This window comes from Myiozetetes cayanensis, unplaced genomic scaffold (genome assembly GCF_022539395.1).
Source record: "Myiozetetes cayanensis isolate MyiCay16 unplaced genomic scaffold, myiCay2020 scf7, whole genome shotgun sequence".
Lineage (NCBI taxonomy): Eukaryota > Metazoa > Chordata > Aves > Passeriformes > Tyrannidae > Myiozetetes > Myiozetetes cayanensis.
The window spans coordinates 45818295-45834450 of record NW_026087964.1 but is presented as its reverse complement, the minus strand read 5'-3'; the positions used below and the strand labels follow the sequence as shown (position 1 = coordinate 45834450).

Below are 16156 nucleotides of genomic sequence, written 5' to 3'. Positions count from 1 at the left end.
GCTGTTGCAGTGTTATGTTTGGCAAATTAAAAACTATTCAGGATATAAAACCCTCAAAAAGAAGGCATAAAATAATCGTATATCCTAGAGCAAATCCTTGTTACCCTACAATGAGCTTGTATTGTGGAAACTGTCATGTCTCAGATGATGCTCTACTAAAAGAGCATGGTGTTGACTTCAAAATGCAAGCTAGTATGTGATTGTAACCAGGTGAACAGATCTTTGGTGTTATTTTGTTAATTTTACAAAATATATTTTAATTCCCACACTTCAGTGATAATCAAGCCTCACGCTGCACCAGTGTTTTCTAAGATTTAAACATATAAAAAGACTTTCTTGTCTTCTAAAACAAATTCTTCCAAATTCCCATTTAATTTCAGTGCCATACTGTCACTCTTACATTATCATAACTGGTTTCCTGGATTAAAGGTACTATTTTCAAGTAGCATTCATGAAGACAGATTCTTTTCTCTTCCTTGGCTTTCTTTCACCTCCCCCATTATTTGTAATAACGGACCTGACAAGCTAGCAAACCTAACCTGGGATTTTGAGGGGGAGATTAGGGTGATGTTTTGTTTTTTTTTTTCCACACCTCCTGAAAGGTGGTACTTGTATGAATCAGATTTATTTTTAGCTTCTCAGCAACAGAGAGATGCCAATTCCTGTTTGTTTCTGTCAGTGCTTTAAATACTTTTGGCTTTTCACTGTAAAGTAATTCCCACATCTTTATTACACAGTCACCTTATGCCCTTCGTGGAAGCCTGCCTGCACTCATCTACAGCACTTGCATCCAGTTTAGTTTAGAAACAGGTTTGTTCCCTCAATCTGTCAGTTTTAAAGTTCATGTTTAAGGACTTAAAAAAAAAAAAATAACAACACTGACACCACTAGCTCAAAGAGTAGAGGATATCAAAGAGAATTTTGTACTTCCAATTCACACAAGGACATTTACTCCAGAATGTTTTCATAACAAAACTAAAATTGCAATGTAACTTTTAAGGTTTGAGCTTCTAAAATGAGAACATGCTATTTATTATTTGCAGAATAAATGATTGATAGTCCTAAGACACAGTAAGCCCACCTTTCTGGTAAGCATAATTTTTTTCAGAAATTGTTGCATGTGATATGTTTATGGAAATAGATTGGTAAATTCTACACAGAGGAGTAGAACTTTTCCACCTCCTGATACATTTTGGATTGACGCAGCAGCAGCTCTTACACAGTGACTTTCAATCTGGGACACATCTTTATTTCCAACCAAGATGAAAAAATGCTCTCTCAAAAATAAAGCAGGTGACAAGATACAGAAATTACTCCTTTAAAATATCATAGAACACATTTTTTCACAGGATAAACAGAGGGTACAGTTTCAGCTTGTTACTTTCAGTACTCACAGTAAAATACTTTTTCAAATAACCTAAGTGCAGCTTAGAGCCATCAAGTGCCGGTTGACATTGTTCTACAGAAATGCAGAATTCCAAATGCCAGATGAGTTACTCTTTCTGTGTTTGGACTTGCTCAACCACTCGTGCACTACATCAGTGTTGACAGAGGTTTCTTGGAAAGCTTGAAGCTTCAGTTCAGTTTTCCTCTGTTCCAACTGAAGCTCTGTTTTAAAGAATAAATGCAAAGCTCCTGTGCTCTGGATCTGTGGGATAAGACACTGATCATCAGGATAGCTTGTATAGTGAAGATGCCACAATGCCCTTTAGGTTCAGGATATCCATGTTGTACGGTAAGACTGCCTCATTCAGACAGACTGTCCTGAATGTTTACAGTCACTTATATTTGTGGAGAAGGAACAGTGAGGAGACCAGTTGGCTTGATCTTGTTGATTCCTCCGTCTAGGATGCAGACCCTTGGGTACTTGTTTTTCACTAGATGAGCTGCAAACTGAAACAAATATATCATTAGCACACCACACATTATAGTCCTTAAATTGAAATAATTTTGTGTTAAGTAAGGTATATTAAAAAATTAAAAAAGAAAATTATTAGACCCTAGAAGCCCTTTCTTTGCACCAGCTAATGCAGCACAGGAGCCAAGGCCTGTCTGTTGAAACAGCTGGGGTGAATTTAGTGGTCATGAAAGTGTCACACTATTAATACTGAACTTCATTTATCTCTGCTTAGGCAGGATTTTACTTCATTCTAACAGGACTGTTTAACCTTCGAGCAACCACTGGAACCTCTCTCAAAGCATGAACTAACATATTTTTCCCTGTGTTAATCTAACTCTCAGCTGTTTTCTGTAGGTTCTCAAGTGTACAAGAATCAGAGTTTGATGGCACAGTCATTTTCCTACCTGTCAAACTTGGCTGATGTAATTTGACTTCACAAGATGTCAGACATGAATTTGGGGTCTAGCAACTGTACTCTTCCCTGTCCCCACCAATCCGCACACAGGCAGGTTGAATAGTGCAAGAACATATGCCCCCACCCTTGCAGGGGTGATGACCCTCTCTCAACTAGTAGTTCATTCCATAAACCAAACACAGCAGTTGCCAGTTTCCATGTAGTAACTTTGTGAAATGTTACCACAGTGATGAAGAAACCGTATTTTGTATATAAGAATAATTATGACAAGAAATATCAAAATTATGTATTAAAATAAAAAAAACAGAGGAACAATATTTTATTACGTGTCAAACTTGCCTTCTAGATACTGACTACAATGCATTAAAAAGCAAGCCACCAAAATAGATTAATCAGTGGGAAACCAAAAATTATTTGCAAAAGCTGTGAGAGACTGTCCTGCCCTTCCAGTCTTTGAGATTGCTCCTTTTTACTTGGTTGGCAAACTACTATCATCTGTAAAATCACTGAGTGCTTCCAAGTGGGCTATGTAAACACTTGTAATTCCCTTTTTGACTCTTTTAAAATAATTTGTGATGCTATTTGAGAACCTATTTGCAAATGGGATGTCCGAATAACTAACTTTCATGAACAACTGAATTACCAACTCAAGAACACCTGTAGGCACCCCAATTAAATTGAGTATATGGGATTTCTTTTTTTGTTTACATTTCTCCTAATTACCTGTTACAGTGTAACATATATTGAGGCAGAACACGATGTACTACATGACTATCTGATCCAGTACAAGTCCTGAAATAATCTCTTTAAAAATTAAGAGTTCATAGTAACAAAGTTTTAACCTTTCCTAGCCAGAACTTTTGCTTCACATTGAAGGTATTTTATATATGCAATGAACTTATTTCTGTCCGCTTATGTGTCTAGCTACTGCATTCCTTTCTCTGTGTTTAGGATGCATTTAACCAGGGAGAGACCAACTGTAACTGCTGAGGACTTATTGGGTCAGAGCAATAGGTCACAGCAGACATTTTGGCTGTTATGTTTGTTTCAGGTACTTGCCTAAGTAAGACCAAAAGGATCAATCAATCAATCAATCATCTCTTTCCCCATTATTTTGGGTCATTCAGTACTGGATTCAAAGATACAAATGAAAAAATCCCAACAATCAAACAATCAAAGCTAAGTAGTAGTTAAGTTAAACCGTATGTGGATGCCAGTTTTCATGAGCAAAGTAAATGCCATACTTTTAGAGAGGTTCTTGGCTGCAAAGGTGGTGTAATATACACAGAGATATCACTTGGAGAGCGCAAAACCTCTTGCTGTAATCACAGCCCAAGGATGTGGTGTACAGTAAAACAAAGATAATTCTCTTCGTCAAAAATAGCGCTCAGCTGTGCATACCATGAACTACAAAAATAGTTTATATTCCCAGTGAAATACTATCAGACATCTTTACTTCATGTGTACATATCTATCACCTCACAGTGCTCTCCACCTGTGACTAATGGATAGTGCTCTGTCTTGGACATCAATAGCTGGCAGAAATGAAAAATGGCAACAAGCATTCCAGCTGACAGGAAGCAGCATGTTATTTCCTGAGTACAATGTTCCATGTGTCAACAGAGAGGTTCCACTCTGACTACTGATAATCGTAAACTACTGATAATAAACTATAAACTCTGCTCCAAATGTTTGGATGCCCTATCCATAATATAACTACCATTCAATGTAATCTTAGAAGAAAATATGCAATCAAATGCTTTGTACTTAGGGTTTGAGCATTAAGGCCTGTGTCCCACTGTATTTTAGAACTGCTTTAGTAACAAGTATGTCTGGGAATAAATTTTCTTCACTGCACATGACAAGAAGTTACTTTTAAACCTTACGGTGTGGAATTTCTCGCTTCTTTCAGGGCCTCTGTGAAGCAAGCACTGAAAAATCTGTGGCTGATATACCACAAGACGAACTGCCTTTTTATTTTTTTTGTCACAGAACTGTTTGCTGTTGTCTACCTGGTTTCAGTGAGAAAGGCTGCAAACACAGTTAAGAATATTGCATCTGAACATCCAGTCAGGGAAAACCCATTGAGCAGGAAAGGTACTACTATTGGCTTCTCATTACTGTGGGAATTAGCTGCAAGTTGGGGGCCTAGAGGCATACACATTGACATAAGTTGAGAGTTGCCATCAAACTCCAAATATCAGCCTCCAAGAGCTTTGCACATACATCTGTCCGTGCACTGCAAAGAAGAGTCCGGGTTTAACTCACACGGTAATAGGATTTGGTACAATTAAAGACATTGCCAGTTTTACCTTCTGCCTTCCCACACTGTGTCACTGAAAGTAGCAGTAGTTACTTTTGGTGAAGAGTAAATTTGGAAGAAGACTCTTACTAGCACTGTAGTCTTCCTTATTAAAGCTTTGACTTTTATAGTTCTGTTCCTCAGTACGTTTGTGCTTTCCTCTCCCAGACAGAGGAGCCCATCTGCCACAAACAAGTACAGGAACTTGTTCCCCATGTTTCTGAAATGTTCCAACACCACCTAGTATCCTTCCATGCCAAAATATACTGCATGAAGCTAGTATTTTCAAAACACATGGAATTGTTATTTCTGGCATGTGCACCGATGGAGAGACATGAGATGAAGGACTATTTGAAATAGCTGCATACATTACCTCCCCAATTTGACCTTAATTTATGTCAAACATCAGTATCTTGAATCCAAGGAATATAGAAAGATAAAACCCCCTGTTTCCTAAACATTTGAAAAAAAAAATTAAAATCAGTGATCCAAAAAGAACAAAATTTTATGTGTCAAAAATGCCCAAAGTGCTCTTCTGAAAGAATGTCACAGAGTTTCCACAGCAGAAACTACTATCTTGGACTGCATGTGTGGGCTCTCTTTCCGTTATGAACTCTGTCATAAAGTGTCAAGTTTACTAAGAGGCACCCGGATACGTAATTTGCAGTCTGCTAAACAACCTAATTTACAGAGTTGCTATTAAGACAGAAGATAACACGGTGAAGAGATAAGCAAATGGATTTTGTCGTCCTTAGTGACCTGTAAACCACCTACATTTTAAAGAGAGATTTACTGAAACATAAAACTAGTGCACAATTAAATTTCCATTACACAGAAATATATTCCTACAAATAGAAATAACCTGTCATTTGTAAGATGATTATACTTTCTTAAATTTATCGAATGTTTGTGCTGATGTAACTTTTGGGATACGTCAGCTTCCCCATGCCACCAATGGATCACATTCCTCTGTAATGCTTCTGTTTTCATTTAGACAACACTATGCCATAGGGAAATGGAGTTACGCCTATCTGAGGAAGAGGATTAAAGGGATGCTAGAAGACTTCAAGCTTTTTTCTTTCTGCCTCAGGTGCCCTTTCCTCAAAATGCACTTCCCAAACTCAGTTACCATGTTTTCACTGGGGGTATCTAGAGTTTAAACTGAATTTCCTCTTGCTACTTTCACAGGAAATCCTATATATTAAAGGATGAATATGTGAGCAACTTGTTTAATGACTACTATGTGATGTCTTTGGTGAAGACTATGGAAACACTGTTTCTCTATAAAGTAATGCATCAATCAATTCCACATAAAACCCCCTTCTTGGTGAGCATATCTGAGTCAGAAAATTGTAATCTGCATTTGAAAGCAGTCAGTTAAGACTCTTCATGCAGATACAAGAAGTCAGGCTTTCAAAACCAGACAAGATCATAGCAAATTATATCAACATTCAGGCAAATATTAAACATTTTATCCTGCATTGGTGTTGCTCTCAATACAAACAGCGTAACAGGACTGCTCCTTTAAGTACCATCAAGAACCTTAATAATCTGCACACTGGCACATTTATCATAATGTTTCTTCTGCCCTGTTCCAAGCAGTAAAATAACAGCTTTCAAGTGTGCTGAATGTATTATGCCAGGCATGTCACATTTTCACACTGTCTACAGCAGAGAGTCTAATAACACAACAGCTTGAGTAGCCCCATTCCCAGCACCCTTCAGGCTAGCCATGGGGGTTGCTATGTACACATTATTCACGTTCACAGACATTCCTGTGACAGGCTGTAATTAAAGGGCACGCTGGGAGGGAAGGAGGAGTAACATACTGCACCAGAATACCAAAAAAGACTGCTGTGACTAATGTTACCAGGGTATAAATATTAATAGCATCCTCTGAAAGAGTCAGAAGAAAAAGAGATACTTGAGAAGTTAGAGGAGAAATATCAACCAAATTCTGTAGTATTCATCCATTGCCACATGGTTATTTATAGTTTTTCACTTGTAAACTCATGCTACACAAACGTCTCCAGGACTGCAGTCTATTTGCTTTATGATTTCAGTCAAGAGTTCACCTTCACCTCTCTGAAATAACAGCACAGGCAAAGTGATCAGTTTAGAGCTTTTTAAACAGCACTCTCCATATGCCACAAAGCAGACCCAGCACACAAGATTATTTTTAGTCAGCTACTTCTGGTATTAAAGGGTTCCAGATAAATGAAATGACACTTTAATACTATGGGAAAGAGAGGAACCTAAAACTTCCCATATCAACAAAACAATGCCTAGACACTGGTTACAGTATTACCATAAAGTTGAAGTAAAAAACCCACAGAAATGGACAACTTGGTGCAAACACATACTATAGTGGTGGGGGGTGGAAAAGGAGCATAGAATCTACTGCTCTAACAAGATCAAGGGATAATTCTCTACCTGTAGACTGGCCAAAGGGGAACACTTTCCATTCCACCAGTACAAAAACACAGCAGTAACTCAGAGGACTTATATGCAAAGATTTGAAAATAAGCCTACACAAAGAGATATTTAATAGCTGGTTTCAAATCAAGTTTTACTGAGAATGAAAGTAAGACTAAACAAGCAATAAATTTTAAACACCTGCACTTTAAGTTTTCCACCTAGAAATGATAGAAAACATTAAAAAATACCCAGCTGTAAGTAAGCACTTGAAAATTAAAACTCAATTGCAGAGATTTTGTAACACAGCTAATTTATACTGACCAACATATATGCAGTGCACACAACACAGCTGAATGGATTGTACAGTAAAAATGCAGAAAGCAAACTATTTTATTTTTGACTCAACAGAAAAGAAAAAAGTTGTTAGTGAACAGAAAGATGCAATTTTGAAAAGATGTGTAACAGCTGGCTTGAATATAAAAGAGAAAGCATGAGTCTTTCTGAAAGATTCAGCCTCCTCCTCCAAGTCTAAAGACTGCCCTAGATCTTGAAAACTGTTCCAAGAAATACTTGAAAAACATTTATTTGTGATCTGCAATACTTTTTTCTAACATTACCCAAACTGTAAATTTTGTCCAGTTTCTCCTTAAACTCTAGCACAAAAGCCTTTGAACCTCGCATGAAATGGATGCAAACCCTCCTGAAGCAATCAGTCAGTCTGTCTGTCCTTTTTGAAAGCCGATTCAGATACAGTTTAGAGAAAAGCAGAACAACATTGCTCCAGCAAGCAGTATGGATATTGGAATTGCCAGATTCACCAATAGCATTCTGGCTGGCATATCCTTACACAAGTCTCCTAGACCTATAACATGTTTGTATGTCATTGCCACCTCTCCTTCAGTTATCACTATTTAAGATTCCTTGAATTAGAATACCAGGAAATATAAACCACTGTTTAAAGAGCTAGCAAACAGCCTCAGAAAGTGATAATTCTATGTTACAATGCAGTAGGTCCTGAGTGATATGTTTACATCCTAATCCATGCAAGCTCAAGCAAGGACAAGGGTATTCTTCCAGAAGTGCAGTCCAAAAAGACAGCATAACCACAGCCAAGACAGATGTCTGGAGGAACTTTGGAGCCTGATGGTACCACTCCAAGATTCAGGTTCATCACTCCCATCTTTCCTGTCCTTAGAGATTTCCCAGATGATTGAGAAGAGCTGAGATCCTGCCTGCCAGCATCTCTTAGGCATATTTTGATAGGTAAAACAGATGACTCCATGACTCCTGATCTCAGAAGCATCCAAACTTCTCTGTAGTAAGGTACACAGGCCAAACAGCACCTACATCAAATAAACAACTAAAATTTCCAATGACTGTTACCACTGGTCTCAGTAAAAAAATAAAAAAAGAGAACCTATTTTGAGTTTTAGAATCAGCCTGCTTTCCTTGTCACCTACTTCAGAGGAGAAAAAGGAATACTCAAGTTCTGCTCCTGAACCTCCATCTTTCATTTTCCCTCTTTCCTCTCCCATACTTATCTGGAAAAGTGGAATATTTAGGTCATTGCTGCTGTACCTGAGGCATCCAATGTGAACTAACCAAAGCCACAGTTAGAGGCAGAAGTACAACAGCATAACACAGCTCTTGGCTGGCAGCCCAAGTGTCTTTCTTGGGCTGTGTGAAGAGCATGTACTGGCAACAGCAGCTGGCCTGCTTTCTATCGAAGAAGGAAAACATGCATACATTATGCATGTTACAATAATAAGAAGGGCTAAATTTACAGAATAAAATAATGAAATAATAATGAAGACTTAACCATGTATTGGGTAGGGTTACAGCCAGCAGGATAGTTGCTGACTAGTGAATCTATTCAAACTTTTCAAAATACAAGCTTTATCTCTTCCTCATTAAAGGCAACAAAGAGGCACCTGATGATTCCAGAAAGCTGTGAGTTTGAATGCAGATGGGAGAATGGGGCCTTAAGAAAACAAACACAAAAAAAGAGCCATTCTGGTAATCATAAGGATCCCCTCCATCCCTGCGAAGAGAAAGTATCTTCAGTTTTCGTTCCAATTGTTCAATCACTTTTCTTCAGAGACTATTGACAAGGAAACACGGAATATAAAAGATGCATGGTGGAAACATCTCAAGAAGTTTATTGCCTAACTTCTATTTACTTTCACTTTAGAAGTTTCATTAGGCTCTTTCAACTAAATATGTCTGTCTTTAGAAGCACAAATGCACCCATCCTTTAGTATTCTATGCAACACCTAATCTTCAGATCACTCCATGAAGTTTCATAGGCATCCATTTGTAGTTTTAAGACAGGTTTATAAAAAGAAACAGCTTCAGCATGCAAGGACTTGCTTCTCTGGCAAGGGCTTTTTAAAAGCTCTGAGGAAGATGACAACAAAATCACACAAATTTAGTGGTAACCAGACACTTAAACATATGTGTCTCAGTCTTCATATAATAAATGCACTTTTGATAGTGTGCTGAGAGAAAATGTTAGTTTCATATAGAAAAAATATTTTTTTTCAGGCCAGGAGGATGTTATACAAAAAGAATCTTAAACTTGACCCTTTCCCTCTGGCCTTGAAAAGGGGTCAGAAAGATCTCATGGAAACTCAGGACTTCTTGTCTTTGCTTTGGAGATAATTTGTGCAATAGGAATGACTACTTTGTTTCAGTAATTTGTAGAAATTGTCTAGACAATATATATATAGCAGCATAAATTATCTAGATAAAAAATAATCAATGTACCAATTAGAAGTTACAATTTAAAATTTATTTCCCAGCTATAAAGACATGTTTTTTAAGCTTTGACTTACAGCTTATTTATCTTTTTCCAAGGCAAAAAATAAATGAGTTTTTAGGCAGACTATTATGCAGATTAAAGTGTCCTGTATATTTTATTCTGTTATAGCATTTAACTGACAATAATAAACATACAGGAGAAACACATGAAACAACCACATTACACAAGTAGAAGTGTGTCACTGTCAAAATTGAGTTGCTAGAGAATGATTAAGTATCAGTAAGGTATTTCTCTTATTCTAATAGGATTTTACTATAATTAATAATTATTATTACAATTTATAATAATTAATAATTGCAGTTATACAGATATAAGTTTGAAATGGAAACAGATAATGGCTTAGCACCTCAAAGTTGCTGGAAAGAGGGAAGATGAAGTAATGTGACCCTTCCAAAAAAAGACCCAAACAATCCCTGTCCTACATATGCATAACTATAATCCACCTTTTTACTTGTTGTATCCCTGACTTTGAAAGTGAAAAAACCCAGAAGATGTTATTTGTCCTACACCAAAAATAGAAGCTACAGTTCAGCAATCATTGCCTGTTTAACTATTACATTCCCAACTGTAAGGATCCCTTGCCCATAATGGAATTTACAACGTACTTATCTATCTATGGATGTGGGAAATGGGAATTTAATTCACTTAAGAGATGCTGCCGCTTAACATATTTAAAGGTTAAATATCAAGATAGAATCTGGTGGATGAACTCTAGTGTAATGCCTTTTATGTGGAGGTTTCCTGCTGTTGTCAGAGACAAAAAAAAATCTGCTATATTAACAAGTGCCCAGAAATTCCTAGGAGAAGAAAGACTGGCAGAAAGCAAGAATCAGCCTAAAGGATGGAATATTCTCCAGAGAAGTGCAAACCAAGCACCACGACACAATATCGCTTTTACAGTACCTTTATGTTGCTAATGGCACATTCAGTAAGGCTCCTGTACATCAGCCAATCTATTAATTCAACCTTCAGTGTTAGTAAATCAAATGGCTTAACATGCAGGATTACCCTGTTTTAATTCCCTCCTAAGGAAGTGTTCAACTAGAACCAGAGCTGTCAGAGCCAGAGCTGGTATGTGACAGTGCTGGCTTCATTTGCCTCCTGCTGGAACAATGCTGTGGTGAAGTTTTCAGTTTTCCCTCTCACCTCTCAAATTCTAGACAGCATTTGCATTCCAATTTAAATGTTTTATCATCTGGCTCCAAATCAAATACAAAAGACAGAAACAGAAATGAAGTGCGAAGAGGCTTTTTCTACAGGTCTGCTCAGTATACTCAAGTTTGCTTTTTAAATTAGTTTTAAGTGATGCCAAATAGGCAACTAATATGAAGCACAATTGAAACATTCAACCTCCTAATTGCAAACAGCCCTATTAAAAAAAAAAAACCTGTTTTTTTCACTCTTACCCCCACCTCTCAGTCCTATATAAATTTAAACCAAACACATAAGAGTGCCAATCTCCATATTTTTAGTGGTGTGTTTATCAGTGAACACTTCCGAAAAATTCCCCTTTACGATTCAGGGTTCAATTTGTGGCTCATTGCATTTCATCTGGAAATACATAACTCTGTTTGGAAAAAGTACATTTTAACTTGAACATCTTATAACATGGACAAAAGTTGGTTTTGCTTCCATATATTCACTTTTGAAATTTTTCCTATGACTGGAATACTTAGTAAAATTTAAAAAGTAACGACTGTTGTCTTGTCAAGCCTCAAGTTACATAGTTTTGGCATGAATAGTGGCAGACAGTTTTATGCAACCATGCAGAGTAAAACTGAAACTAGCCTTAAAAATTATCCATGAAAAAAACAAGTTCTAAGTTTTACCAACATAGTAAAATTGAGGCTGGTTTTACATATACTTTGAGAGTGTGACAGAGGTGGTGAGTCCCCACCAGTATTTAAGCTTAAGTATTCAATTAATTTGTGGTCAAACTGGTCAATCCAGTATTTTGTTGCTATTTAAACCTCTACGCTCTTTAGTTAGGCTTTCAAGAACTCTAAAAGCAAATCAAGAGACAAAGCAGCATTTCTCCTTTATGAAAAGCTATAATGTTGACAATTCTGGGTCAATATTGTCTCAGCTACAGAAAATCTGGGTTTAGAGGATAAGACAGCACCTCTCACATGCTGAAATACATGCACTTAATAAGCAAATTTTCTTTAGTTGCATAGCAAAGGAAACATTTGATTTTCATTTAATGAAACATTTAAAAAAATACCTAATTTTGCATCAGAAGTGTCACTCATAGAAGAAAATGATATCTTCATGGATTTGGTGGAACTGACAGCCTGCACTGTACGGTCTGTGTCCTTTCCGTACTTGGAAATTTGTTACAGGTAGTTTCTTCAGTCTGTTTTAGTTCCTCCAGAACTTGCAGAAAATGAGTTGGTAGTATATGGAATACACCCCATAAAGGCACTCCTTAGTGAACACCAAAGCACTTCCTTTTTTCCTGTTCCTAACCTCGGGAGGTTAGTGGATGGATAGGCTCTTACTGAGATAAACTAAGATCTTTGTCGATTTAAAATGTAATTGTTCAAAGCAGCTGCATAATCCACCATCAAACATGTAAAGTATCATTTAAATAATCTCCATTTTGCTCTTAGCGTTTTATGCATTTTGCATTTGTCCCTTTGAGGGAGGGATTTATGTATTCAGCATTTAGTGAGGTATTATTATTATTCAAGTTAACTGATTTCATGTTGAAATATTTACCACAAACTTACCCAGATTTCACACAAAAACCTAGATACTCACTAACTGTAGCTATGTGAGATATGCTTTTATGCTATCTCTGCTACTATTTAAAAAAACCTGATACGTATCACAAGGTAATTTTCTACATGATAAAATGCAGGTTAATGAAAGGAATTTCTCACGCTACAACTCCCTATATGAATAAAAAACATCACCATGTGTCGTGCTGATGCTTCTGCTTTTCCTCACATGAAGATCTTTTAATGATCCACAGCCCTTCTTGCCTTATCAGGTTACAGGTCATGTCCTTTGAGAAAACAGGTTTAAGAAACCGCTGAACTAAAGGTATACCCTACTTAAAAGAGTGTCTTAAAAAAAAGAAATATTTAATTATAGAAAATAATAGGCAAGTCTGAATATTCTAAAGGCACTGACAATAAAAATAGCACACAAAAGTTACCAGCAAGAACCATTCTCTCTTCACTGAGCATAACTGCATGAACAAATGATTCTAAAAAACTCAGCAATACATTGTTTCTTACTAGTAGCAGCATGAATTATATCTTATTTCCTTTGCACGTCATAAGGTACCTGTCCCCATTCAGCTTACCTTGTATGTGCTTCCTAACACTATAGAAAGTAAATGCAAGTCAGTTTTGAAAATCAGGTCTTAGTGATGCGCATTAGAAGTGCTGATGTCACTTCCCTAAAGTGACAAATATAAAGATTTTTAAGTTGAAGAGGGTAATATTAAATAATTACATTTCAAAACATGAATCTTCTCAGATGTTGACCACTTGAAATGTCTGTCTAGAAGCAGAAATGAACAAGAAAAACATCACCCCAAATCCTGTCATCATACAGAATTACTAATCTAAATTTTCCAGCATTTATTTACTATTGCCTATTCATGCCATTAATGTATTTCTAAGTACAAAAACAGACATTATAGCAATATACTTACGGCAGCTGTGTTCTTCACTGCATTTCCTACAATCACCACGACTCTTCCTTTAAAGCTCTGGAGCGTTGCAGTTGCTGGGCACTGGATGAGTTCCCCTTCTGCAGTAAATGCTGATGCAAATGGGACATTGATGCTTCCAGAAATATGGCCACGGTTAAAGCTTGGAAGGATCAGTTAAGGAAATCTGAAAGGCAGAGAAATCTGTGGTACGTGCAGAGCTGTAGGATGAAGCTGCTCTTCATCCTGGCTGTCATGATATGGCAGTGCTGGTCTTTTGTGATAGTATATTTTGACAAACCTTATTTGCTGTTTACTCATATGGAGGAAACACTAGGTGCTAAAGAACCAGTATCCACAGTATATGCAATTTTGTGGAATTTTACTTCTAATCAGCTCTAGTCTGATAATAAGAGCCAAATACCAATAACCAGCTGGAGCACCTCTTCTAGAGGAATTTTATACAAAAGGAATGAAGTACTTACAATAAGTATCAGAGCTAAACAGGGATTATTGAGAAATGTCCTCAAAACTCCTGTCAACCTTCCCAAGGCCTCTACAATTTTGATCCAAATTGAAATTCTAATGTACATGCCCTCAGATTCCCAGACAATGAGCACCATGTACATTATCTGCAGTCCGACTAACAGCAAGTGTGTAATGAGTATTGAAAAGCAAACAACTCTGAGACATAGCTAACTGTCCTTCATTTTGAGAGGATGAACATTCAATGTAAATTTTATAAGCAAATATTGAATGTGAAAGTCTCATATAAAAATTAATTTGGATTGATACTACCTAGCTTTTTATGAATTTGAGAATGCACCATGACCTTGACAAAACTCTGAATTAGTTTCCTAGAATGCCTGGAACACTCCCTTTCCCACCTATAAGCAAGAACAGCTTTGAAGAGATGAAAAAAAAGCAAAGTTCTGCAAAAATATACACAATGTCAAATATCTAGATTAGTCACTCTATTACTGTACTTGCAAAAAGCTAGTTAAATTTATAATTAAAGCTGAGAATCCTATTAAATAAAGAAGCTGCCTTAAATGGTGGCAAGATTTAATTGATTTAGCTGATTATTAGCATTAATTTCTTGTGATTTATGTAACAGTTTCAGTTTTATGATTGTCATTGTTATGGCTATATAAAAACGTTTGAAAGAACAAAAGATGATCACATATCATTCATCAACATTGTCAGATTATTTCTATTTTGAAAGGGAAAATTATATCCCTCCTTCCCTTACCTGTGCCAACGCCATTTACAACCACATAACTCTCCCTGCTACTGGACCAGGTTCTGAAATGATCATCATTTAGACGGAAAATGGCTTTGGTCAAACTTAATTGCTCACACTTACACCACTGAGTATACTTAACTGCTCAGAGAACCTTGACCTAAAATTTGTAAGAAGTTCTAATTACTAAGGACAGTTAATAAAAAGGTCAAGATTTTGTGCTACAGACTGAGAGACCATAAGTATGGAGGTATAACTTTCAAAACATGAATGTAAGGCTGCCAATATATCTGCTAACATGCTAAATGAAATAAGCTTTAGATGAATTGCTGGTCAGCCAAAACAGTGCTTTGTGTATAAAACCTTTTCATCAGAAAGTCTTCCATTACGAAGCTGTTTATTGGGAAAGAGGGTTAGTAGCCCTTGGCCTAGCAAGACGAGATTCATTACAAAAAACTCCCTTAGCTTTCAAGAGCATCCTATTATGAAATATGAAGCATGTTTGATACTTGCTGGAAGTCCTCTCATGCTTTTTTCAAATCTCTCAGAGAACAAAGCGAGAGTGAGGTTTAGCATGACAAGCATCGATTATGAAAAAACCTAAAACCAAACTTAAGAAATGATCATATTTTTGAATCATCTCACAGTGGTCTATTGCGTTTTAAAACGTGCGCCACAGTAACATACAGACTGCCTGATCATATTGTACAGTTTGTTGAAATTTTGTGACAAATACAAAGACTGTTTCCTTACTGGGAGAACGAACAGGACACTGAACACAGTATTCCCATGGTTTCCCGCAAATATTCATAACTGCTGACAGTTTAATAGTTTTCTACATACCATGTATTTTCTTCTGCAGATGACATACAAACCGATTAACTCAAGGGTAATTTTACTACCTACCAGGCTACCTTTCTAATAATGACATTTCCTACGTCCTAATACCAGATGGGTATTAGGATTTCAGTCCACCTGTTATTTAAAGGACAGGACATTTTAGACTACCATAAAATTCAACCAGACCGAAACAGCAGCAGCAGTGATTACAGTGCACTATTCAAGCTAAAGGAGCCACACTCTACAGGGTGGCTCCTCAAGAAATAGAAATAGAAAAATCTAAGATTTCATAACATGAAAGACAGTCTTATAAAAACACTTAATTCATAGAACCCAAATGATTTTGAAATAATTGAAATTTTGAATCCACTCTGCTAAAGTAGAATAGGATTAGTACAACAGTAGAATAGAGACTATTATCAAGATATTAGAAAAACTATAGAAACATTTCAGTAAACACCTTGCCTTTCACTCTGATTGCACAATGATTACTAATGATTTATATATCATTATATATGATTATAAATGATAATATATGATAAATAATGATTTA

The 16156-nt window shown here is 36.6% G+C and overlaps 1 protein-coding gene across 7 annotated transcripts in view; it reads right to left on the bottom strand.

The window, feature by feature from the left end:
* Window positions 1-570: 570 nt before the first annotated feature.
* Window positions 571-16156, bottom strand: part of TBCK (TBC1 domain containing kinase) — a 100486-nt gene continuing 84900 nt past the window's right edge. For all 7 annotated transcript variants that reach the window (XM_050337633.1, XM_050337636.1, XM_050337638.1 and 4 more), the window contains 2 exons: window positions 13524-13683; window positions 571-1893 (listed from right to left, as the gene is read on the bottom strand). In XM_050337633.1, coding sequence (XP_050193590.1) covers window positions 1783-1893; window positions 13524-13683 — 271 coding nt within the window. In that variant the 3' untranslated portion in view covers window positions 571-1782. The remainder of the gene's footprint in view (window positions 1894-13523; window positions 13684-16156) is intronic.